The sequence below is a fragment of the Epinephelus fuscoguttatus genome, linkage group LG10 (assembly GCF_011397635.1).
Source record: "Epinephelus fuscoguttatus linkage group LG10, E.fuscoguttatus.final_Chr_v1".
Taxonomy (NCBI): Eukaryota; Metazoa; Chordata; class Actinopteri; order Perciformes; family Serranidae; genus Epinephelus; species Epinephelus fuscoguttatus.
The window spans coordinates 38,290,765-38,318,012 of record NC_064761.1 but is presented as its reverse complement, the minus strand read 5'-3'; the positions used below and the strand labels follow the sequence as shown (position 1 = coordinate 38,318,012).

Below are 27,248 nucleotides of genomic sequence, written 5' to 3'. Positions count from 1 at the left end.
ACACGTGTAGCGGTACAAAATGGCTCAGCCGTGCTCGCAGAAAACGCCGTCAAAGTTAGTGGACATTTCTCGCCAACTAAAAGAAACAAACATAATCTTTTACAAGGCCATGATTCATCCATCCGGCCGGACTATAGAGGGAATCGCCTTGTAAACAACAAGGCGATTCCCTCTATAGTCTGGAGCTTTTAGCTATATATATAGCCTATATATCACATTTTTCACATCACTGTATCACCGTTTAGACTAATCCAATGTTTGTAAAGTCTATAAACACAATGATTGAACAAACATTACTATTTCTGTGTGCACGTTTAGCTGGGCTAACCGTTAGCTGTTAGCCCTGTTAGCTGTTAGCGGTGTCTGTAATAGGTAATAACTCATTAAACGGTCCGTGAAAAAAATATCTTTTCCAGCAGATATCTTAGTTACAACATGATTGAGCTAGCAAAGCAGTTTTGTGTTGCTATGTGTGGTATTTATTCAGTTTTGGGAAATCACGATGTCTAGAAAGCATCAGTGGCTGCAGCTGACAGGGACAGCTAACAGCAGCAGCAAAGCTAACATCAGGACGTCATCTGTTAAAAGCCTCCCGTTGTCGGATACGACATGAAACTACTCCAGTTAGCTCAATCATGTTGTAACTAAGACATCCGCTGGAAAAAATATTTTCTTCACGGATGAGCACACGTTTGATTAAACGGAGTTTAATCTCTCGGCATCCATTTTCAAGCTCTCTGTGCGTTTGTTTCCTTGCGGACGAGAAAAGGGGGAGCGCACATTTCCGAGAAGGCGTGTCCTTTTCAAAAATGCAAGAGGCGTTGCTTTGTTGCCGGCCGTTTTCGCCGGTGTGTTAAACACACTTTAGAAAGGAGTGTCCCCAGACTATCAGAAGGCGGAAATCTCTGGTTGTCTGGTGGCGAGACTAGTGACTTGCTAAAGTTGAGTTGCCCTGAAAAATGTCAAACTCTGAGTTGTTTGGTGAAGGCTTAAAAGACATTCTTTATGCTTGAGTAAAACAACATAAAACTTTGGGTCTTCTTTTTAAGACGATCTTCTTGAATATAAAAAGATCATTTCTTTAATAATCCTCGGTACATAAAGTACACACTGGAAATTTTTAAGGGCCCATAAGACATACTGTATGGTCAGGGTTTATTTATTGTCACTGTACAACACAGTGGCACAGTGAAACGCAGTTGTAGTCCATTTATGCTACACGAGACAAACCCAACAAAACAAAACCAGTAGTGCATTCCTAGGTGAATTCTCTGGGCATGAATAGCGTGCTGCAAGAATGAGTGTTAAAACCCGGACATGAGTTAGCATCTTAGCACTCCCGGTTCTCTCATCGCGAAGTTGACGGGTTTTCTGAATGGGTTTTTGTAAGATGCCTAAAAATAATTTCTGTAGTTAACAAAAGGTGAAGAGAGAGAGAGTTCTTTGACATCAAATACATCAGTAAATACTCCACCGGTGAATTGTGAAGATTCTTGGTGTCTAAATAAGACTACAGAGGTTGTCCAGGACATTAAACGTGTGAACTCATCTCCTCACTAGTCCGTTACAGTCTCTTTGTGTTATTGTCACGCTCTTGCAAACTAAACTAACTTCAACTTTCGGACTTGTAGATTTATCAAGTATTTTCCAATTATAGTTAAGTTGGAAGGTTAGTGGTGGGGATATTGAAGTCATGCAACTTTACCCATGGTGCTCTGTTGTTTGCTGGTGTTGTGCAATACATGAGTGGCTGATGTGCAACACAGTTATGTGTAGTGTGTGTTTTTATGTATTTTTTATGGCGTATGCTTTTCATTTCTTCTGGATTTATATCGGAAGGCAGCAATACTTGTGCAGCTTCTTAGTCCAAGACGAATTTCCACGTGGGGACAATAAAGCGTATATAGCGTATCATATCGTATCATATCGCATCGTATTGCATCGTAGCGTAGCGTATCGTATCGTATAAAGTCAGTCTTTTTTGGGAAGACTATCCTGCTGAACAAATCATGTAAGTATCACAGACTTGTCTTTGCCACAGAGCTTATTTTTCTGCAATAATCCAAAATCAAATGGAAAAATCCCATTGGCTATTTGACGAGGGACCCAGGGTGATGCTAACTTCTGGTTCGGTCTACGCAAAAAAACAGTTACCTCTTTACCGCTCTACGTTGTTGGCATCTTAACATTAAAAAATTTAACATCAGAGAAACAATGTCAATCACCTTTGACTATTTTTAGGCAGTGAGCATCACTGATGTAAACACAGAGTCCACCTCCCCTCATCTGTTTAGAAAGAATGCTGATTTCACTGTAACTATTTTGCATCACTGGAACTCTCCAGATGAATGCAGCATGTCCTAAACAGCCTTGACACCCTGAAGGTATCAAAACAGCTCAGTGCCCTCGAGACAAACATCTTCAGGACCAGCGCAATAAGAAACAGAGTGTAAGCAGCACACACTCACCTTAAAGTGCCACACTTTTACTTCAATAGGGCCAAATAGAGTTCACGATACATAATTATTTAACGGCGTTAAACTTTCATGATCTAAACAATGTACTGTTTCCTAACACACTGAAATCACACAGCAGCAGAGGAGAAACATTTTCCGATTTGCTGCTTTTTCATCCCTCCTTTCTGATGAGAACTTCAGTCGTTTCTTACTTTGGCCCGCCTCAACTGAGAACAATGGAGCTGCTGTTTTATGACAGGAAAAAACGGCTTTCTCAAGGTCACACCGTCACACTGTCTGCTTCAGCGTGTGTTCACAGTGCCATTAAATCATACTTAGAGGAGACGTAAACAGCTGATCATGCCTCTTCGTCAAAGACACCACGGACATAGACACATTTTTCCTTGTCTGGGACGAGCAGGAGACAGATGTTGCGGTGCGGAGCATTGTTCTCTGCGTGGAGTGGAGGGCTGGAAGCTTTCATGCAGAGCTATCGATACAGAGGCTGAACAACACAAGTACAGCTTTCTGTAGTTGTTGTAGAAAAGAGAGGCTCCCCCTGGACACTTTCATAATGACATATTTAGTTCTCACCTAGTGTATGTGTGACAGCTTTAATTACCAAAATGTCAGAGGTGTTGAGGTTTGTATATCCAGTGGGCCTACCTCCCAGTCCAGGGCGGAGTCTGTAGTCGTAACCATCCAGCAGCCCGTCCAGGATGCGTGTGAAGATGGTAATGTTGTCATTTATTTCAGCCTCTTTGGGAGTTCCAGTTACATCCTGGGAGAGGCTGGATGTGTAAGAGGGACAGACACACAGATAATCTAACTCACTTATAAAAACAGTAACTTAAAATTTACATTTTAATCATTTGAGCAAATAACGCAGACACAATGTGTGTTCACTGATTCTTCAAAATGTGCCTTTATGTTGCCCTGCAAAGTTACACCAGTCACTTCCTTACCTCAGACGGCAGGTGATGCTCACAAGCAAGACACAGACCCACAGACGTCTCATTGCAAAGCTGTAGCACATTCCATCGCCCATTCCTGAAACAAGACATCCTCACCTGTTTAAAAGGTTGTTGACTGGCTGCTTTTATCTCAAATTAAAACAGAATTTAATTTTAGAATTATTCATTGTAGAGCCTCCATTGTTGCACCCTGGAAACTAAATAATAAATACCATATATATCTCATTATAAAATACCATTGTAGCCTAACTGGCAGCTAGTCGACCCTCACTACATGCATGTGGGTGTACAAAGTGATCAGCTAATCTTTCTTAGGTGCATAAATGTTTTCACTACACCACAGGAGCACAGCAATGTGCTGACAGTATCACAACACCCAATGCAGCAATCTCCATGCACCCAAATATAGTCACAATCTGCCTTCCAAACCACTATGGGACAACATCTGCACAGATGTTAGCAGCATGTCAGAATAAAAAAAAAAAGATGAAAATACAAAGTTCCTCTCTCTCAGACTTGCAAACAGCGTGTTACTGCCTGTGCTGGACCTTCTCCCAGTCCACCATCTCACTGCAGGAGCCTCTGCTCCATCTCACTAATTAATGTTCTCTATAAGTTGATGACTTCTGACAGGGTGCAGGCTGAGCTGAGCTGTATTCCCACCACTGGATAACCAGTCAGAGCTGAAGGTGTGAAATACCTCTGCACAGCTGTAATCCCGCAATCCTTCCTGCACCGCAGCTGGACTCTTCACATACAGTAACTGAATCCCCTCAGTGTTGCTGTGACTGTACGCACCCTGCACCGCATCCCCTTCATTCACGACTCACTCCTGCACTCACACACATCCCTACCAGCCGCCTGATTTCCCTCCAGCAGCAGGAGGCAAAGTGAATACCTCTCTTTCTCCAGCTTTCATCACCACCGTGCTCAGAAGTCTATCCCGGTGCAGGTCCCTTCCTCCAGCAGCAGCAGCAGCAGCAGCAGCAGCACACCTCGGGTACACACTGACTACAGTAGCCTATTCTTCTCCAATGCCCACACGTCCCACTACATCTCGTACTGTACGCTGGCCTATAACAACGCTCTGCTGCACAGGCGCTGCTGAGCCGCAGTTACCAAATCTTACCACACAAGACGATGCGCAGTCAAACTTCTCCCAGCTCCGCAGATGTCTCACACGCAGATTGCACTGTTTAGTATTTGGCATCAATTCTGAAGAACGTCACCTCCATCCGCGCACAGTGACTGCATATTGGAGAGGGAGACAGTGACACGGAGAGACACGGAGAGACAGAGAGAAAAGCTGTGGACTAATTCCACTGTCAGCGAGCTTTATTTCGCCCCACAGCGATTAAAAGGTTGGCAGCGAAAATGTAAAGGCTTCCCAACACTTGTGCTGACTGACCATCCTTTAGTTTGGTCTCCGAGGAGCCGCGAGCACACAGCAAGCTCTGCAGAAAATCCAACAGTGTATCCAAAGGCGAAGTACAATGCAAATAGACTCTGGTGCGAATTAAAGAGACGAGCGAGCAGTGCGGCCAGAGAAGCGGGAGGATCTGTGGCCAGTGAGAGGAGGAGGAGAGGAGGAGAGGAGGAGAGATGCTGAGGAGAGAGATGGAGACAGATAGGGGAGGGAGGGGGAGACACACAGAGAGAGAGAAGGAAAGAATAAAAGGACAAAATTAACAGTAGTAACAATGACAACCATAAGAGGGATCTCCACAACAACATAACCCTCCTGAAAGCTTTAATAATCTTCTAATGATTTTTTTATCTACAAATTACACTGCAACATATCCCTGTCTGTATTCTGAATGTCTAATGTTGCAGCAAAGTTGAATTCATATACTAACTGAAGGGATTTTGTGTGATTCCTCCCTTAATAGCAGTGTTATAAATGACACTCTAAAAATGACTCATGGGGTTTGTGAATAACACCTAAAATAAAAAATATGTTCGTTACATTAAAGCAGTGGTTCCCATCTGGCGGGACGCGGTGCAAAAGTGTGTTTAGTTTCATTTATTTGCACATACATGTATAAAAAAAATGGCAGCATGGTGGTACAGTGGTTAGCACTGGTTTGAACCCAGGGTGGGGATTCAGGAGGAGCCCTTCTGTGTGGAGTTTGTATGTTCTCCCCATGTCAGTGTGGGTTTTCTCCGGGTACTCTGGATTCCTCCCACAGTCCAAAGACATGCAGGTTAATTGGTGACTAGGTGTGAATGTGAGTGTGAATGGTTGTCTGTCTCTATGTGTCAGCCCTGTGATAGTCTGGTGACCTGTCCAGGGTGTACCCTGCCACTTGCCCAATGTCAGCGTGGTTTTCTCTGGGTACTCCAGCTTCCTCCCACAGTCCAAAGACATGCAGGTTAATTGGTGACTCTAAACTGGTGTAGGTGTGAATGGTTGTCTGTCTCTTTAGGTGTACCCCACCTCTTGCCCTGTGTCAGCTGGGATAGCCTCCAGCCCCCCCGTGATCCCCAACACAGGATAAGCGGGTACAGAAAATGACTGAATGAATGCATGGGAAATACAGAGAAAAGAAATTAAAAGTTAAAACATGGTGCAGGAAAGGTTAGAAGCCAAAATGGCTTATGAGGACACCTCCCCTATTATATACAACAACAATCATACATAAAAGGAAAAAGATAAATACGAAGATTGCACAACTGAATGAGAGTTCCAGACTAAAAAGTCCTACACAATTGTTGAAGGTGTACAATTTACAACAACAAGATGTTCAAAAGTTTTCTGAATGATAATGTCAATGATGATTGTAGAGATGAAGGCAGGTTGTACCAAAGAGAGGGTCCTCTGTATTTCAATGAATATTGATTAAGAGAAGTTCGACAATATGGGCGATAAAGGGAGATAGAGGGTCTTGTGGAATATGAGTGAATGTCTGTCGAAGACTTAAAAAAGTTCTGAAAAACACTCGGCAAGTCATGAGTCAGATGTACATATTTCATACATGAATACACAATGTTCACAGAGAAGCAGATGATTCGCATTTGTTAGCAAAGCTAGTCACTTTCAAAAATGTCTTCTTAGAAAAATCTTATTGAGATAAGTGGGACATGTGGCAGCCCACAGGTCCATTTTGAAATGGACCGCAAGTGACTCGCAAAGGTGTCAAGTTTGTAAAAAAAATAAGGCACATAATATATAACAGAAATAGGCACTTGCAGCGATGACGGCTTCGCTCTCGCTTTTGAGCGCGCCTTGCACATGAGGGCACAAACAATGCAGCATGTCTGCGGGTCCTATTACAACTCATATTAATGTTTATTGTAAGGTGGCGGCCTCTAGTGGCTGTAGGGTGAACCAGCAGGTCAAACAAACACAGGGCTTTGTCCCAGGAGACTGTTTGTGTCCCAATGCATAAGTCAAAGTTGAATTACTTTAACTTGCATACAGACATAATGTCATGTTATGTACCTAATGCTGGAGCCATAGTTTTGTTTGTTTATTCTATCCTTATCTAAACAAGGTAAAAATAGATATACACATGCAGTTATTAAACTGGACACAGGGTGGAGCTTTCATGTGTGAAGGGCATATAGTGAAGCTCCAGGTAATGAGAATCAGGTCTGGAATGGGGAAGCAAACAGTTATTGACCGTGTTGTGGAAGCATGTTGAAAAGTAGAAGGTATTGGCGTGTAAAACTGAATTGCTGAATGGAATAATGACTACATATGGACAACGCTGTCGCCCTTCTGTCATGGTGAGCAAGTGTATATTGTATTGAGTATAAATGGGTGCCAAATCCAAAGAAACAAAGTCCACTGGACATTAGTCTCGCCACCAGACAATCAGGGACCTCCGCCTTCTGATAGTCTGGGGACACTCCTTTCTAAAGTGTGTTTAACACACCGGAGAAAACAGCCGGCAACAAAGCAACGCCTCTTGCATTTTTGAAAAGGACATGCCCTCCCCGAAATGTGCGTGTCCGCAAGTAAACACACACAGAGAGAGTGTGAAAATGGATGCCGAGAGATTTAACTCTGTTTTATCAAACGTGTGCTCAGTCCACAAGATTGTGGAAATGAAGGACTTACAGCGGCTTTATTTAAAACTTTTAATGCAGTCGGACTATGTTTACGAGCACAAGAGTTCAGCGAGCCACCGAAGGACCGCACTGCAGATTTACTATTGGTTCTGCAACGTAGGGAGTTTTTTTAAACTCGGGAATTGTATCCGCCCATCTAAACACAAAATCAGGGAGAAAGACATCAGTCTTTCGTTAAGCAAAGTGTCTAAAGACTGACTTGTGAGTCTAACTGGACATTGGTTTATCGTTAGCCCAGAACACATGTATAGAACAAGTTCACTTGTTCGCCCCTCAGTGGCTTGTTTTGATATTTTTTTTTGGTAAAAAAGTCACTACATTCAATGTGATGTTGTCCTGCCATGTCTCACATTACTTTAAGTACATAACTTCATGCTGTGACGTAACAAACACACTTAATTTAACCTCAACTGAATCGTACACTTTTTCTTTACTTTCAGTATGCATAAAATAGGGACATACTACTTCATCTTAACATTGCACCTTGAGCTTTGACCCTCTTGCTAATGTATTCGTAAAAGTCTGTAGCACAAACTGTCATCTGTCTGCAGCTTAGTCAATGTGACATATCTTCTACTTCCCAAAGGATTGTGGGTCAGAACAGCCAGAAAAGTACGCTGGCTTGCATATTGCCAATATTGTGGTATTTTTTGGCATACTGCATTTGACATACTGTGTATTGAGACATGCCCATTTTTCCTGGCATACGAAATAGTATGGTAGTATGGGTACGAGAACACATCTGCAGGGGTGGTAATTTAGGAAACGCTCCTGTGGGTCGCATTAGAGGGTGGGAATGAACAACCCATGTTGTCATATGGGTTGGAAGACTTGTTGATGTTTATTTATTTATTTTGATAGATCAGCCTATTGTAGGCCTGTCTTATGTGGGACACAAACCTGAAAAAAACTGAGTCCTGCTTTTTTTTTTTTATGGTCCAGATTGCAGGAGGAGACTATATGTCTCACACGTCTGCCAGCAGCACAACTAGAACTCTACAGTATATCTCATCATTCTGCATTCGTCTCCACCTGGATCAGGGCCAATCCACTCACAACTGAGTCAGTTATAATGCTGGATTTCTTTTAAATGTTAAAAGATAAGACCAAGTGCAAAGAGTTGTTTTTAAAAGAGCAGCACCTTTATGAATTTGGACTCGAGGCGAAAGCCCTCTGGTGCTTCTGTCTCCTGACAGTGTGGAGTCAGAAACAAGTCTACAGCTGGGACATGGGAAAAGTCAGAGTCAGGACACAGAAAGTAATTCCTCCTTCTTTTGTATTTGCAGGAATGCTGTTGATGGGAACAAAAAGCTGTACGCCATCTACGATACGAGGTAAGAAACACTTCCTAAAAAGTCATGTAGGAGTAGTAGTGTTAATCCTGAAATGCAGTGAGAGTCTATTGCTTGAATAAATGGAAGGAGAAAGTTGTTGGGAAGAGTCCAGCTCAGGCACACTCGCTCATCCCCTGCAGTGATATTGAACTTCTTCCACTACGGCAAATACTGTAGCACACAGAAAAAAAAGAGCTCAGACAGAAAGTATACAGATAGCTTTCTTCTGAAATCTTCACAGGAACAACTTTGAGTGACACAAAAGTATTTCACACCAGATCCAAAGATTCATTCTCACTCCTGCTGCCAAGAATAAACAACAAGACAACGAGGATATACTGAACTTGCAAAGTCATCAGGAGCAGACTGAAACAACTCCATGGAAAATAGGAGACTTCTGTGGGTCCAAAAGATGCTTCTATACAAAAATGATAATGAATACTGTATGTTATTTTTACATTTGGCCCACCAAAAACCCCTTTTGCCTATCTAACACTAATGGTATAGTCGTCAGATGACTTCTCTGTGTCTCTATACATCACACCTGGGCTCTTCTACAGCAAAGAGAATATATTAATTTTTTTAAACTGAAGTTAAAGGTCCAGTGTGTTGGATTTAGTGGCATCTAGTGGTGAGCTTGCAGATTGCAGCCAACTGAAACTTCACCAAACGTATAGGAGAATTACTGTTGCCCTAAATGAAGACGCAAGAATGCAAATGGCCATATCTAGAGCCAGTGTTTGGTTTGTCCATTCCGGGCTACTGTAGAAACAACATGGCGAATTCTGTGGAAGAGGATCCGCTCCATATGTAGATATAACCAGCTCATTCTAAAGCAACAAAAACACAACAATTCTGTTTTTTCAGGTGATTATACACTAAAGGTTCATTCTCACTGCCACGGTGCGGAAATGCGGGACGGATTTGTGGAATATTTGTGCAGTGCTTTTCCCATTTAAACCATACACACAGGCACGGTACGGACACGGTGCGGAATTTCGCGTTGTTGTGTTCCAAGTCTGTGCAGTGTGAACGGGTGAACACATTCTCAGAACCCATCGGCTGTATTTGGTGTCTGACTTCCAGCAGACGGTGATACAGCCTCTGGGGGCAGACCCCTGATTTTTTGGCATTCCGGTTTGATTGGGGCGGAGGAGGCGGATTTCCGTTTATATATAAGTAAATATGCTGAACCATTGCGATGGATTCAGAATTTGCAGTGACGCCAATTATGTTCCACCTCATTAGTTCACCGCATGGACCGTTTAACCTGGCAACAACTGCAGCCGGCTCAAACGTGATTGGTCAATATCACGCAGACTACAAACAGCCTACAACTGGAAACCAGGGCTCTTCCGCTCTTCTTCCGGAGGCAAGATCTCCGGGGTTTGCCTACAGACTCTACATTCACTGAATGTAGAGTCTGTATATAGAGACTAGGGTGAACATGGACAAGAATAGCAGCAGCAGCAGCGAGCTAGCAAGCGTTTAACAAGTGTCAACATCAACTTTCTTTAGCACTTACCACTCTCACCGCAGCCGCCAAGCTGGACAATGGGCTGCCAGACGCTGTCCTTTAATTCATTGTTCATAAAATATTCCCGTCTTTTATCAAAAAGGACGGGGTGCTGTGAAACGAGGTTTATCAACCTTTCTCCCATACTGTCCTGCCTGACTGGATTTCGGACTCTCCCGGGTCTGTGCGACTATAAACAAACAATTTCATTGGCCCAGCTGTGTAGTTCCACCGGTGAATTCCGCGGGGGTCAAAGTCTGGGCGGAAACTTTTTTCACTGCATGAAAGTTCCGCCCCAGTGTGCAAACTTCGATAAGAACCCATGAAGTCAACGTTTATATTTTTCCGCGAGAATAATCCACGCGGATATTCGCCCTCAGTGAGAATGGACTTTAATGAAAACATACTTATTATATTATGTTCCATTTCTGTCAGTATACCCCCCAAATCCTAAACACTGGACCATTAAGGTGAGCCTATGTACAGTAGGTTTGCTGAACAGTGGCTAAAGTGTTAACTGGAAGCTAACTAGATTAAAAAGCCAGAACTTTATGTAGGCTAACAGTAGCTCGTTGGAAGTCAAGATAAGGAATAAGGTCAGCAGTGGCTCACTAATGTCCTTTATACAAGAGAGCAATATCTAACGAGGGTTGGCTAGCCAATTTAAGCTAGCATTACTGAACTAAACTTTCCATTCATAAGAGGACGGATGTGTTATTAATTCTTTTGAGAATCACACAGTCTTAGTAAAAGAAATTCAAATTACACTCTAGTGTCGCAGTATTTTTCAACCCAAACACAACGCAAATGTAGCGTGTCTGCAGTTTGCAGAAAAGTGCGATGCCAACATTTTCTCCTGGCGACCACTTTTTCTCACACCAGAGCTGGACTTGAGCAACTCATAGACCTTTTTCACAGCAGACATTTTTGACTTGTCATAGTAGGAAAAGCACAGATGAAAATGATATCATTAACAAAGGCTCTGTTCCATTAAGTGTCTCAATAAGTAATTAAAGTGAGCCAGCATGCACAATACCAGGGTCTGCACTAAGTGGAATGCAACCATCCTTAATGTTAATAAATACACCTGAGCTTTTCCTGCTATTACAAGTCAAAATGTCTGCCATGAAAAAGGTCTATTGGGGGTGACTGAGCTAACCACTGGGGCATGTACAGACAACCAGCGAGGTTCCTGAATAGACAAGAGACACTTTGGCTGCTTGAGTGCTGCTCTGGTGTGACATTAAAATAAAACATTGAGGCAAAAGAGTATGTTTTGTTTTAACATTTGGCGAGACACATATTAAGTCTTGGGGTCTTCCTCCAAAGACATTTTGAGCATCAATCACTTCAGTCCCCTGCATCCTGGTGATATTTTTATGCACCAATTTTCTGCCTTTTCTCCATCATGGAAATGTCAAGGTTCTTCCTGCTTCAGCTGTGCATATAATTGCTTCATCTTCTTTTTGTTACACGGCAGATTGCAAGCGTTGCTTCTGATGTTGCATATCACCACCACCTAGATTACAGGGAGCATTGTTGCATCTACAGCCCAGGTGCCAGAGAGAATGTTTGCAGTGAATGTTTCTGAAAACTATGGATACATTTGTGCATTTATTGTTTATAGTGAAAACTTTGAGACTGTTCCTCAGCATGGCTGTGATGAAAGTGTGGTTGGGTTTAGGCACAAATATCATTTGGTTCTGGTCAGGAAAAGATCATGTTTGGGCTTAAAACACAAAAGCTGCTGGAAAAGTGGACAGGTCGGTGAAATATACTCAGGTTCAGTAGCTTAAAAGCCGCTGGGGAACACAGCAAAGTGTTGCCAGAACAAACGCCATCTAACATCCCCTCAACCTCCCAGTGACAAAGTCAGCTTATATTCCGTCACTTTAGAAACGTTAATATGAAACATATGCAATGTACAAATGTATTTGTGGTTTGCAGAAACAAACAATGCCAACATTCAATCAGTTGCTGAAATAAAAGGCAAGTTAATAACATGTCGGGCAGGAAATCCAAAGTGTGGGATCATTTTGAGAAGGTGAAGGACGAACCCAAGGTGATATGTAAACTCATCTTCATTGGTCGACTACAAACATGACGTATCATCTGAAACATGGAAGTAGCTACATGCCCATTAGCCCACAGCGTCATTAACAGGCGGCTCGCTCAGTGTGTGACGTGCACTTGGAGATAAAATATAGGCCCTAAATGACGACTGTTACTCGACTAGGAAATTCCTTGGTCGGGTGCAGCTCTAGTGGACATTTGGATGCAGCCAAAAGGTGCTTTGAGTAGCCTCTTTTACACTGTCAGATTTCCTGTGAATGTTGGGCTGTTTCGCCGGCAAGCTGCGAGCGTTTAGACACACAGAGCCGGATTGGTGAGTGGATCCGAGGTCCCCAGTTTTCCGCCGCATAGGGGTAAACATATTGGCGGAACCTTTTTGGTTTAAAAAGAACAAGGCGCCCTTCCGCCACGTGAGAGGCTGTTGAAGACTTGTGGGAGGAGCTGTTGATGACGCCGCACGTGCGACCCACTGGCGGTGGATAAACAGGAAACAGCTGATAGCAGGAATTAGCGAGCAGCTAGTAGCAAGAGGGAAACACAAACCTGACAGACACTGTAAAGATGAGCAACTGGGAAGACAAAGAATTGTGCGCCCTCCTTGCCCTCGCAAACGAAGAGGCCATTAACTGTCAGATGACGGGGACGGTGAAGGACGGGCCGACTTATGAGAGAATCACCGAAGGACTAACCAGCCGTGGCTTCCCTCCCACGTCACTGTTTACGTCACACGCTGAGCTACACGTTTTGTTACTTGCTCACGCCCCCCATTGCCCCGAAAAAGGCGCATTCTGTATAAACAAAAGTAGGTAGGCGGCATTTTGCTGCACTCCCCGATTTTGTTTTTATACTGCCAATGCTGAAAAAGACTGATTGGGCTTTCCTGCAAATTTGCACAATTCCTATTTAAAAAGGTTGAGTGAGACATGGATCAAGAGAGGAGGGGTTGGGGCCCACATAGAAAGCTCATGGATAGGGCCCAGGATTTGGTGCTATGCCCCTGTGTCTCATTATGGCACACACACCGTGGTCTGTTGCTGGAAAGGTTTCAGCCCTTCCTCTCAGCACTGCATCTCAACATAATTGAACTCCTGCTCTGTCTGAGACTCTCACGTCAATACAAGCCTCTGTATGCAGTCTGTCACGTGGTTTTTTTAATGACCAGGGCAGCTCGCGCACACTGATATGAAGAGTCATAATGCAAACTCAGAGTTAGCCACAGTCTGAACCGGCTCTGTCAGGGATTATTTTACGCATGTGGCTCCTGTGGACAGAGGACCTGTGGATGTGTATTCTCATATGTGACCACACGTGCAGTGAGTGCAGTGATGGATACGTGAGCAGCACTTTGTAGTGTGACAGTGAGCTAACCCGCGACAGGCTGAGAGCTGCTGACCGGAGGATGGAGACACGGAGCAGCCTGACCGAGGCTCTGCGGCTCCGCTGCTGTCTCACCGGCAGCCGTGAACACGCCTGACATCCAAGTCCCCGCGCCGCTGCCTCATGAAGCATGTTAACACCGACTGCGCCAGAGGTAGACACAATGTGGGACAAGTCTCACCTGATCCAGGAGGCAGTGTGAGCACCGTGGCTCCTTCACTCAGTCATTTGTTGAACGCTGGACGGCACCCATCCATCCACACGCCGCACAGGGATGTGGGGACCCCGGAGAACAGGGCTCTTTGATATCCTGTCACTGCTGCTCATGGCGGTGATGTGCTGTAACCAGAGGTGAGCGTCCGTCCGGTGTTACAGCCGGACACAGACGTGGGTGTCCGTCCTCCAGAAGAGTTACCGTGTCTGTTGTCTTCTCTCTTTCAGCGTCAACGAGCCGGGGAACATGTCTTACGTCAAAGAGACTGTGGATAAACTGTTGAAAGGATATGATATCCGTCTCCGGCCGGACTTTGGAGGTATGTTAGAGGATCCTCAGCTGGTGTGTTTCGCCCTAATGGCTCCCCGAGATGTTTCTCCACCTGTCTGTGTTGTTATTATGACTCACTGTTAACTTTCCTCTGTGTGTTTGAAGGTGCACCGGTGGCTGTTGGCATGAGTATAGATGTGGCGAGTATAGACATGGTGTCAGAGGTCAACATGGTGAGTACAACCTCATTTATTTATTTATTTATATTGTCATTTGTAGTTTTGGTGGAACTCTGTGGACCAATAATGTTCCACAAACAGGTCAATGAAAAGTGCTGTCTCATACAAAGTGCTTACATTAATCAGAATCAGGGGTTTGTACGTTCTAAGTAAGTTTATTAATGAATAAGGGACTGTTCTGTATTTATCAGAGGAGGCAGGTGGCTTGAGTGTGACTTTGTTTTTGTTGTTGTTGTTTTACCCTCCTCAAAGCTACAGAGATTTTTCACTGAGCCTCCCTGAGTCACTAGCAGAAAATGCACGACGCAGTCTCCACCATAAAAAAGTTACCCTGATGTTTGAAAGTTAATAGTTAAAAGATGAAGACAAAATCCTGGAGTTGAAAAAAGCCTTTGTTTTCCACTGTTGTCATGCTGTTTGGTTTATTTTTGGCCAAACTTCAAGTGAGACATGCAGAATAAATGATGATGATGAGTTCACGGACCGTCGGATATTTGATAATCCAACAATAATTTCTGTTTTTGGACAGTTTCTGGCTATGATTATGATGGCGATTAACCCTTTCAAACCTCGAGTGACATCACTTTTCTTGTGCTGTTTTCAGACGCCTTTTGCAAGTATTTCTCGAGCAAATTGGTGCTATTTCTCTCAAAAACATGGAAATAAAGGCAGTGAGTAGCTTAGGAAGAAATGTAACACAAATTGCATAAAAAAATTCGATTAAAAAAAGGGAAAAAAGAAAAAATCTATCGAAAAAATATTTTCATAAGAATTATTATTCTTACATTTTAAAATCTTTAAATTTTTAAGCACTTTTTCAAGTCACTTTTTCCTTGTTTTTTTTTCTTTTACAAATTTTCATTTTTTTTTTTTTAAATTTAGTCTTTTTACTAATTCCGTACTAATTTTTTGGTTCATTTCTTCTTTTGTTGCTCATTGCCTTCTTCCCATGTTTTTGAAAGACATCAAGCCAATTTGCTCAGGTTTCAAAGGGTTAAAGACACATGTCTTCTGAAAATTGGCAGTAAAACAAATACAAAATACATTTAAAGTTGTATATCCTTACCCTAAGCTTAAAAAAAAAACACAAGTCCCTCCCCAGTCATTAAAAAATATTTGACGTGCCTCTCCCTTTTTGCACTCCCCCTATCCCCCTTACAAATAACGAACAGTTCCGAACTAATCATTTACTTAGAAGTGATTACAACAAGTTTTCAGGTTGTGAAAAATCCGTTTGTCTGGTGTTTAAAATTAGTTGAAATGTAACTAAGGGTTTACTCAAGTAATTTACTTAAGTATAATTTCGAAGTATTTATACTTTATCTGAGTATTTGCATTTGATGCTATTTTCTGCTTCTGCTCTGCTACATTTCAGAGGCAAATATTGTACTTTGTACTTCACCTCATTGATCTGACAGCTGGACTTACTTTGCAGATTCACATTATAAATACAAAACAATATATCAACTAATAAGAAATTGTCATAAACAGTATTTAAGAGTCTCGCATTTATCATTTTATTGTGAGACAAGGTTTTTAAGTTGTAAATAATGGCCTCAAATGATTTACTGAATCATTTGATTAGTTATACGCAATCATTAAGAAGTTTTGGGTTGCCAGGTTGTGAAAAAAACCCTTTGGCAGGTGTTTACCTAATTCAGTAAAAACCAGTGGTGGAATGTAACTAAGTATTTACTTTACAGTAAATACTGTACTTAAGTACAAATTTAAGATATCTGTACAATCTATACGTATCGATGTTACTTTTTGCTTCAGCTCCACTGCATTTCACAGAGAAATATTGTACTTTGTACTAAAGTTGCTTATTACTTTACAGATTCAGATCATTAACACAAATTATAAACTAACAAATAAATTTTGACGTATTGTTAAAGATATAAAGCAACTAAACTGAGCTCCACCTTAATCAGCTGCAACATTAAAGTAATGAACACATGAATGTATCAATAACTATGATCAGGAATATAACCAGAGTTGGGGAGTAACTAGTTACACATAACAAAATTACAAAATTAATGTAATTTGTTGCAGTTACTGAGAAAAATATGTAATTAAACTAAGGTTATTATTAATCAATATGTTGGCGATTAGAAAGGGCTTACATCTAAATATATATTTTTTTGGTAAAAAAAAAAAAATTATATGTAGGCTCTAACAGTCATACAGTTGCCTTTATAGACTGGATATAATAATGGATATGGCTACCGTGACGTCACCCATTGGTGACGCCCATACATTACCTATTACATTTTTGACAAGGTAACTAGTAATCTGTAACCTATTGCATTTCAAAAGTTACCTTCGCAACACTGAATATAACAGATATATCATTCTGAAATGAGCAGTTCTGCATTATGAGTACTTGAAGTAGTAGTACGTTGTAACAGAGTATTTCTACACTGTGTTTTTTTTTTTATCTTAAGTAAAAGATCTGTACTTCTTCTATCACGTGCATTTGTTAGTAATCCATTCATAACTCATGGCTCACTTCCTTATAAGCCATCATGTTAGCAGCAGTTATACATGGTGTCAAATTAACTGAGTTTTCACAATAATCCATCCAGTCTGCAGCTGTGTGTGTTAATAAGATGTCAGTAAATGTCTTTAAATGTTCTGCAGACTAACCTGGCAGCCCTGAAAAATGATTTGTAAATAACTTGTTAACTGTAAATAAAGTCATTCATTACAATTTATCACTCATTACAAATGCTGCTTTGTCAGAGAGTAGTAAAAGAGGCAACACTGATGATTATGTACTTTACAGATTAATCTCATTTTCTAAAGTAATTGATTTGTCCACAAAACAGTGACAGAAGCCTGTTACAGTATCCCAGATCCTAAATGACTTCATCAGATGTCTTGTTTTGTCCGACTAGCATTTCCAAACCCATTGATATTATATTTACTGCGATGTAAGACCAAAGAAAACAGCAAATCCTCACGTTTGAGAACCTTTGAATGTCATATTTTTGGCATTTTTGCTTAAAAAATGACTGAGTCGATCAAATGATTAGCAAAATCGTTTCAGATTTATTTTCAATGGAATAATTATTTAAACTAAGCCTGGCAAAAACCTGTTCATGTTGATGGACTATAAGTGAATTAAACTGACATAGAACTAGCAATAGAAAATGGAAAAATAACCCTGAATAAAGCCAGTAGTTAAAACACTTCATGAGAAGGTGACTTGGTAGAAAGTGGTACCAAATCTAGAACAAATAAAACCTACAATAATCTACACAACACTCTGAATGACTCCAGTCTGTGGACAGGAAGCAGTACGGAGGCTCTCTTGTGTTGTATCCAGAGTGGTTTGGTCATCTGCTGCATCAGATTATGGCGAGCTGTATAGTTTTACATCCTGGTTCACTGGCTGTGTAGCACTGATGCCCTAATGGTCCTCTTACAACATAAGGTCAGCAGCTTCAGTGCCATGTCTTCTCAAATATAAAAAACAAACTAAACCATCAGGAGTGTGAGTCAGTGTGTGTGTGTGTGTGTGTGTGTGTGTGTGTGTGTGTGTGTGTGTGTTTGGGTTGGCACACCACGAGCACCACAGTTTAATGCCTGTATGCCATCTATCATTGGTCTGAACTGCTGACAGAGCTTGATGCCCCATCGCACGCTACCAAGAGGAAATATCCCCTGACATGCTGTCCTGACAAGTATGTGTGATGAAATGTACCCGTGGTGCATTTTAATGCAGCAGCAGAGTGAGAAGCACAGAGAAGCTAAACACTCGCTCCCAGTGACAACTGGGATTGTGATCTTCTTAACGAGTTAGATGGTTGAGTGAATTCAGTTTGTCGTGTTAAATAATGAGGCTTTATTAACAAAATGTAAATCAGGTTTATTTTATTGTGAACTTGTATATTATGGTGTCTGTTTTTGTGTCACAGCAAGGGTTCGTCCATGGATACAAAAAAGTCCTTTTCTGTAAAATTAATTTGCATTTTTAGATTGAGATTTTTCATAAATAGTCAAATGAAATGCAGCAGATTTTCAGTCTGAGGTGCTCCTCTCCAGTGGAGAGTGGGAGAGGTGAGGGAGTGTGCAGAGGGACTGATGTAAGGCAAGAGCCGTAATTTGTGTCAAAAGCTGTACTCCTTTTTGGAGTCATTACTCATTTTTAGATTTGGTGTAACCAGTGGCAGGAATCTTTAGACACCTCACGATTCAATTCTTTTCCAGTTCAGCGTGAACGCTGATAATAGACAGGTCCCAAAAAAAGGTAACACAGCAGCAGAAAATATATTAAATTGTCCATACAGGCCACTTAAACAAAATTATAATCAGGTACAAAAAATACAGATATAAAGGTGCAAAATGACACTTAGCGTGTGCACCTCTTGGACCATGCAGAATATTATTATTTATGTACTTCCTGTGCAGCCATGTTGGCTCTCTGCTCTGTAGCTATGTTGGCTCTCTCAACCCAAAGTGCGACCCCTGACCTCAAGTCATGTGACCTGTTACGCTAGATCAAAATAAACGTACATAAAGAACAATACTTTTTCTTTTTTTAACCCTTTATGACCTACCATAGAACAAGCCCGCCAGAGCATATCTTTACATTTTTACATGCTGTAGTGCCATTTTTGGAGTTTAATATGCTATCCATCAATACAACCCATCCATCCATTTTCATCCGCTTATCCGGGGCCGGGTTGCGAGGGCAGCAGGCTGAGGAAAGCACCCCAGACATCCCTCTCCCCTACAACACTTTCCAGCATTCTCCAAGGCATTCCCAGGCCAGACGAGATATGTAATCCCTCCAGTGTGTTCTGGATCTGCCCCGGGGCCTCCTACCAGTGGGACGTGCCCGGGACACCTCTAACGGGAGGCGCCCACGAGGCATCCTGATCAGATGCCTGAACCACCTCAACTGACCCCTTTCGATGCGAAGGAGCAGCAGCTCTACTCCGAGCTCCCTCTAGATGTCCGAGCTCCCCGCCCTATCTCTAAGGCTGAACCCAGACACCCCAGGGAGGAAACTCATTTCCACCATTTGTATCCGCGATCTTATTCTTTCGGTCACTACCCAGAGCTCATGACTCTGCAGATCTATACAACCCTTATATCCCAAATTTTAATAATATATTTGGACTTATGTCCATGCTAATGAAATGAATTGCTAAAAAAAAAAAAAAAAAAAAAAAAGTGCATTAAACTACAAAAAAATGAAAATCTTTTCTTTCTTTTTTTTAACACGTTTTTATAAATACACGCAAGAAAATCAGTTCATGCTCACAACATAATAACGCTTATTCCAGCGTAGGAAGAGCTGTGAATACCCGCGGTCTGGATTATAATGTTTTTATTGTGAGTGCTTTTTACTGCATTTCTACAAACCCATTAGTGTAAGGAAGCAGCGCTCTGGGACACATTGAATGCATGATATGTTAGTCTAACTCCTCAGGTTTTATATGCAAAAAGAATTATTGCTCTGTCTCATTTGGTTGCAATTCTGCTGGCATTTAAAAATAGATATGCTCCCATAGGTGTTAAAGAGCTACCTGAACAATAATTTTAAAGGTGGAATATTTTAAATAGTTTTTAATTTAAAGTTACCCTTTGTAACTCCCTATTTCTTACATTTTTAATCAGTTTTTAATGACAATACTTTTTTTTAAGATTATTTTTTGGGGCTTTTTTCCCTTTAACGGACAGGACAGAGTGAAGAGTGTGAAGTGGGGAGAGAGAGAGAGAGAGAGGGGGGACGACATGCAGCAGAGGGTTGCAAGCTGGAGTCGAGCTTGCGACCGCTGCAGCGAGGTGTCACCACTAAACATGGGGCACCGGCACTATCCACTAAGCTACCGACGCCCCTAATGACAATAAATTTAAACGTTAATGACATCATGACAGAAAATATGAAAAGCGTTTTAATTCAATTTCAGTAAAAAATGTCTCTCAGACAGTTACAGGCATGGATGTAAACTGTAACTGCAACTTGGCTGGTTTGCGGAGGCTCAGAACTGCGTAGCGGTAACTGTAGTTTCTCATTGTGTGACCTACGCGCTCCTTTTAAAACATAACATGTTTGTAATAATCCACAATTACAATAAACATATGACTGACTCCAGCCTGTTCTGAATGGAATCCAGTATGCTTCCATAGACTAGCTATAGGCCGGGGGGTTCCAGTAGGATTGTATCCCTCTGTGGTTGCTCACATATTTACGTCCATTACGTCTCACCATCTAATTGGTTCAGCTGTAATGAACCTAAAGCCCGGTCTTACAGAACTGTTACAGGTGATTTTAACGTTCTGATTTTGACTCTACTGGGTCAAGACATAATGTTTCAAGAGAGAATCAAGATGCATCTAAGAGTACATTTTCCCCTGCCTTGACATGTACCATACATTTCCCGAGGATATCTTAATCTCCAGATGTTCATCGCAAGCACATAAATCCACTCAGAAATCACAGACAAAAGAAGCTCCTTTTCATTTCAAAATGTGCCTGGTAATTATCATATCTTTAAGTTGATAGCTGTCTGTACATTCATGGTTATGCTGCAAATAGAAACTGTTAATAACTTATTCGGCATACTCTCAAATGGTGCCAGGTAGCAGTTAGCAGCAGTAATTTTGTCTGAGGGTGAGGCTACACTGTCAGACTTTGAAAAACTCTGAAATTGGCTGAGCATATAGGGAGATAATGTCCTTTGTTAGCCAGCTTCACCATCCTAATGCTGTCCATGAATAATGCACCAGCCTAATAATCTATGCAGCTGCTACTGTGGACATAAGCACAAAATTTGAAGCACTAAGACTATGTGAATGTGAGCCTTGAGTAAATAGAGACACACACATGTTTTTTTCTTTCTCAATCTATAATCAGTTGACTAAATTTCATTCCTAATGGACCAAACCTAATTTCTGTAGAAGAGACCACACCCACTTTAAACTTGAGAGCAGCTTTCTGCGTAGCCACACATGAAAGCATTCAGCCTCCTCAGCGGCAGTCATATCAGACTGTCTGTGTTAATGGTTCTAGGCATGCAGATGGGACAGAAGAAAAACACATCCCCTCCTCGTCGCCGCAGGACGTGGACAAAATAAACACTCCCAGTGGCACTTGAGCATGTGCTAAAAATTATTTACTCATGATACAAATGAAAGAACACCAGGAGCTGTTTGCGTCTTGTCCACGAGGGATTATAGAAAGAGCGTCTTGTTTGATTTGCCAGATATCCAAAAATATCCACACCATCCTGATGGAGTGTCAAACACACAGGAACCAGCGGGGTAACTGCTCAGGCTGCTTCAGCGTACTGGATTCAGGGAGCAAAGTGACCTCACATCAATGCTACTACGTTTTGTTTTAATGCCTGGAGCTATAGATCACTTTTATCAAGATATTCTGCCATCAAACACCATGATAGGTTATCTTTGCTCCTGAACAATGTTATTTTGTTCCTTTCTGTTGAAGCTGTGTTCCGGTTCCCCCTCCAGGACTTTGACATTTGTAGCTTCTTCTCACATTTTGCTCACTCGAGCATCTCAAAGCTTCCAGTGAACCTATGTGTGTGTGTTTATAGATTACACTGAGTGAAATACAGTACTGTATAAACCTGTGCAATGCCTTCTATTCATCACAACTCTTTGCACACTGTACAGTGTTTTATTTGGGGAGGTTACACTGAAATTGAACAGGCTTTCCATATATTGATTATATTTGAGCAGGCTGCTGATGGAAATTATATCTGCCCAAGTGTTTCAAATGCGCAGTATATCAGGTGCTGTTACCCTGGCTCGAAATTACCTTGAATTTATCTTTAATTAACCTTCTCAGTCCCGGCAAAACTCGTGCACTCTGGTCACTGTTTACTGGTTTACTGGTTACTGCTCTTCAAATGCTCCATTTTTCTCTACCATTATCCTCAAAAGCCCATAAATTAAGAACTAGTATCATCAGACAAGGACATTTAAAACTTAGTGTGATAAACTGTTGTAACTACGACAGTTCGACCACCACGTCAAGCATCTGGATTAGTTTCAAATTTACAAAGATGGCCCCCGAATACTCAAATGCCAGATAGGCCATCTCACAAATCTACAACAAGCTTTGCAAATCCCCTAAAATCTGTAACAGTTTAGCTACCTTACGGTGTATTCTTTTTTCCAAATGTTTTGGCAAATGTTACTGTGATCTGCATGCTAACAAAGAGGCTAATTAACAAGTTATTTTAGGTCCATCAACTGAAAACTGATGTTTCAAAAACTGTCCTCTCAACTCTCATTAAATGGACAAATGCATAAAAATACGCACCACTAGATTCTAGGGCTGCAACGATTAGTCGACTAATCGATGACTAATCGACTATTAAAATAATCGGTGAGTATTTTAGTAGTCGACTAATCAGTTTGAGTCATTTTTCATAGAAAGGAACTATAAAAGTACCCCAAAATACTCTTATTGCAGCTTCTTACGTTCAAATATTGGCAGCTTTACACACTCTCCCGTGACAGTGAACTAAAACCCTTTGGCGTGAGTACAACACAAGACATTAGATGACATCATTTGGGGGTTTGGGAGAGACAGACCGACATTTTTCAACATTTTTACACATTTTTCGATAAATGATTAGTCGACTAATGAAAATAATCATTAGCTGCAGCCCTACTAGATTCATAAAAAGTCTTTACCCCGTAGCCATCACCATACTGAACTCTGAACTGAAGCAAACACTAAAGCACTTTTTTTTAATCCCTTTATAACTACATACGTTGGCAATGAGTGCATGAAGTGTATGTACAAATGTGTAGAATGTGAGTGGAATGGAAGCATATTTTTTTTGTAATTACTATTTATTACTTATTTGTATGTACGAGCCAGGTCCTTGAGTGCACCTGAATTTCATTGTGTGTTTGGACAATGACGATAAAGAAATCTGAATATAAAGCTGAAATGGTGGATCTGCCAGACCAGTGAAGCCATTTTAGCGGCGTGTGGATAAACGATCAAACTATTTAGCACAAATATTGGCCAATAATGTTTGGTGGCCGATTTCACACCTTCAGAACTGCAATAAAATACATTGTGTAAAATCTTTCTAAGCAAATATAAATTCTTCATGTACATAATCCATCAGAAATCTTGATTGCTCACTTAACATATTTCCTGAAAAGATGAGCAGGATATTTGTTTTTTCTCACATTGCTTTATATATTCTGAGATGGCCTCATTTTGTCTGATACACTGTGTCCATAGCCGCTCGAGCTTCAGTCACCATATCTGTTGTTTTATCTTCCTTCTTACACCCTTGATTCTTTGGTTTCTGTTAGTTTCTGTTGTGGTCTTCTTTGTCACAGCTCTAAACAGCTCCAACATTGTTTCAAAGAGCTCTTTACTCTGAACAATTTAATAAGCATTTAAGTGTAGCCTCACAAACACTAGACTGTATTAAACAAGCTCAGTTTGTCCGGTAGATACATTTCCGACTAATCTCTGATGTATGGAGAGTGTTAAGATGAATTCTTGTGAACAAATACTTCATCTAAATGAAGCACAACACTGAAACGGCACAGCTTTTTGTGTCTCGGATGTATTCAGAAACCTATTGTGATGTGTGATGTGTGGTAGAAATTTGACATTTGCAGAACAGCAGCCACGTCATTCCAGTTTGAAATCTGAAGCGAACACTAATGACAGCCTGGTGAGTGGCGTCTCCAGTGTTCAGTCAGATCATTGAAAGCTTCATATTGATGTCTGAGTGAAGATGAGAACTGTCAGTCATCTATTGTACGGTCTGATTGAAAAGACATCCGTTCTGGGCAAAAGCTGGGCCTCACAATGCCGCACTGAGAGAAGGCACAGAAAACAAAGCTTAACTAAGCACAATGTGTCTGTCCAAAGAAATAACTTATTGTTTGTATTTTTGTGAATGCGAACAGACAAAAAAAAACTTCTATTAGCGTTAAACTCTAACTAATGGAGGATCCTTGGGGTGAAATTATCAGCCTCTTCTTGCTCACCTTTGAAATGCCACAGCTGCTGATTGGTTCTTTGCAAAGTGTATTTTTGCACATGCATGATTGTGTGTGTTATTTGCGGTAACCTTTGATGTTCTAATAGGAATAGAGACTGTATTTAGTGAACCAGTGTCAGTTGTTGGTGCTCAGTTTAGAGTTGTGCTTTAAGAGAAGTGGGAAACAGACGGAGTAGATCTGCAATGCAGTGCATGTCTTGTCTCTTTTCATATACCTCAACAAGGTCCTGGTGGTGGTGTTACTCTCTTTCTTCACATGTAGTCTAGAGGAGCAGCAAACTTGTGTCTTTTCGAGTTACCTGCAGTCCAGTCGTACTTCTCACTTATTGAGCGATGATCAATGTTTCTTGGTTCAGAGCCACTTCACTGGACCTTCTCTTATTTTAAAATGTGACATTATCTCAGGCTTCTGTGTCAGTAAAATCCAATTCAACAATGATTCATCATGGAAGAAACCACCTTATAAAGTAGTCTTACAAACAAATCAAAATTTAAAGACGTGTTTTTAGCGTGCTTTTCGGCGCTGGATGAGACCCAACGAGTTGAGTTGGTTCGGAAAGTTGAGGAAAGACGTGTGATTGTGGTCTGTGCTGCAGTGTCTGACACAGGCAGGTTGTAAAGGAGAAAACTTGGCTCCAGATCAAGTTCATCTCCCTGACTTTTTAGAAGAAGCTGGATGCTTTTCAATGTGATACACAGCCCTGTTCCACATACCTCACACTGAACCAGACTGTGCTTTACTTAGATGAAGTTTTCTCCCGTTGGGAATTCTGTGGCTTCAAGTAGTTTTAAAGCAAAAACCAAGACAGTTTTTAGAGGGGTGGTAATTTTTAAAATGACACCTTATACCCGTACAGTAGCTGGTCTGTTACTGTGGCTTATCTTAGTGGTTCTCAACCTTCATATCAAGGACCCCCAAATGAATACACAGTAAGTCACAGACCCCTATTTAGTTCAGGGACCTCCATTTGAAAAGACTACAACTACAGTCAACTGCAGTTGAGGACTCTTATTCACACTGGGCTCACCTCTATAGTAAAATAAATAATGAAACTAAACTATTCCCCATTTTTCTTTGGACCACTGGAATTACCTCAGGGACCACTGGGTTGAGAACCACTTGTTTATCTAATGGACAGGTATGAAAGTGGTTTCAATCTAACTCTTAGCATGGAGCAAACATAATGGCAGTTTTCCCATTATTTTACTGTAAAGGCCAAAACACATCGGCCGCGAATGCCTTGTGTTAAAAAATACGCCCCCATTATTTTCAATGCACAACCCCACTCCTGTGGCGGCTAGATGCACATTGGCGCTCCTGGACGCACTGCCCCATGGCACTTTACGCCACTGTCCTATTTCCAGCCTCACCGCCCCCAAAATTAAATGCATTTTTCTCCCTTTCACTCTCTGCTTGCATAAACCAGCTCCCGTAGCAGCTCTCTTTTTCTGCTCCTGTGGCAGCTCGACTCCTCTCCTCACCATGGATGCATAAAGAGAACTCTGCTGTTGCTGTTTTGTCTGTGACAAAGACTGGATGACATGAGACTCATTGTTGAGGTCAAGAAATATCCCGAGCTAAACCACCCACAATCAAAAAGATATTTCCTGGCGAGTCATAGCTGTGGAGATCGGCTCTTTAGGTGAGAAATGAAGTTTAATTAGGGGCTGTCAACACACGACTTTAAGCTTACGCAGAGGTGGAGGAGGTACAGATATTTCGGTAAAAGTAGTTGGTCTGTGGATATTCTCATTTATCCAGGTCAATTCCATTTTGGCAACAATTAAATCGTAGGCAACTGGACTTTGATTTTGTCTAGAAGACGTTTCGCCTCTTATCCAAGCAACTTCATCAGTTCTCAACGCATCGGTCTGACTAGTCCTCACTAGTCTGACAAACAGTGGAGTAAGACTCAGGTTTTTAACCTCTGTGGAGGTGTACACCCACCACCCTCATAAGACAATACTTCGTTAGTGGAGTTTCACTGGACCATTGTTTGGGTCAGGTGAGTCACACTAGTGAACGACAGTCGTTAGGAGTGAGTGGGACCACTGGTGAGCAACAATCGTTAGGCATAATGTGTGGTTACCAGTGAATGACTGTCGCTGTGTTTCTTTGAGCCACTTGAGGTTAGTTTCGGGCAGTCTTTGTTGTTCAATCTCTTAGGTACAGCAGCAAGGGCCGCAGGCCTCAGTGTGTCAGGTGTCTCAACAGGAGACACCACCTATCCCCCATTTACAATGCGGCCCTTGCTGCTATACCTAAGAGATTGAACAACAAAGACTGCCCGAAACTAACCTCAAGTGGCTCAAAGAAACACAACGACAGTCATTCACTGGTAACCACACATTATGCCTAACGACTGTTGCTCACCAGTGGCCCCACTCACTCCTAACGACTGTCGTTCACTAGTGTGACTCACCTGACCCAAACAATGGTCCAGTGAAACTCCACTAACGAAGTATTGTCTTATGAGGGTGGTGGGTGTACACCTCCACAGAGGTTAAAAACCTGAGTCTTACTCCACTGTTTGTCAGACTAGTGAGGACTAGTCAGACCGATGCGTTGAGAACTGATGAAGCCGCTTGGATAAGAGGCGAAATGTCTTCTAGACAAAATCAAAGTCCAGTTGCCTACGATTTAATTGTTGCCAAAATGGTAAAAGTAGTTATAACTTTGTGTTGTTGACTGTTAACGAACT

The 27,248-nt window shown here is 41.6% G+C and overlaps 2 protein-coding genes across 4 annotated transcripts in view; one reads left to right on the top strand and one right to left on the bottom strand.

The window, feature by feature from the left end:
* gabra5 (gamma-aminobutyric acid type A receptor subunit alpha5) overlaps nucleotides 1-14,231 on the bottom strand; it is a 56,963-nt gene extending 42,732 nt beyond the window's left edge. The window contains exons 1-5 of one of the 3 annotated variants that reach the window (XM_049587753.1): nucleotides 13,986-14,231; nucleotides 4,839-5,035; nucleotides 4,560-4,678; nucleotides 3,422-3,506; nucleotides 3,123-3,247 (exon numbers count right to left, since the gene is read on the bottom strand). In XM_049587753.1, the coding sequence (XP_049443710.1) occupies nucleotides 3,123-3,247; nucleotides 3,422-3,504 (208 nt within the window). In that variant the 5' untranslated portion in view covers nucleotides 3,505-3,506; nucleotides 4,560-4,678; nucleotides 4,839-5,035; nucleotides 13,986-14,231. The other 2 variants (XM_049587754.1, XM_049587755.1) reach the window with 2 other exon arrangements.
* gabrb3 (gamma-aminobutyric acid type A receptor subunit beta3) overlaps nucleotides 13,537-27,248 on the top strand; it is a 57,112-nt gene continuing 43,400 nt past the window's right edge. Inside the window, 4 exon segments of the mRNA XM_049587747.1 lie at nucleotides 13,537-14,073; nucleotides 14,075-14,155; nucleotides 14,246-14,337; nucleotides 14,454-14,521. Coding sequence (XP_049443704.1) covers nucleotides 13,928-14,073; nucleotides 14,075-14,155; nucleotides 14,246-14,337; nucleotides 14,454-14,521 — 387 coding nt within the window. The 5' untranslated portion in view covers nucleotides 13,537-13,927.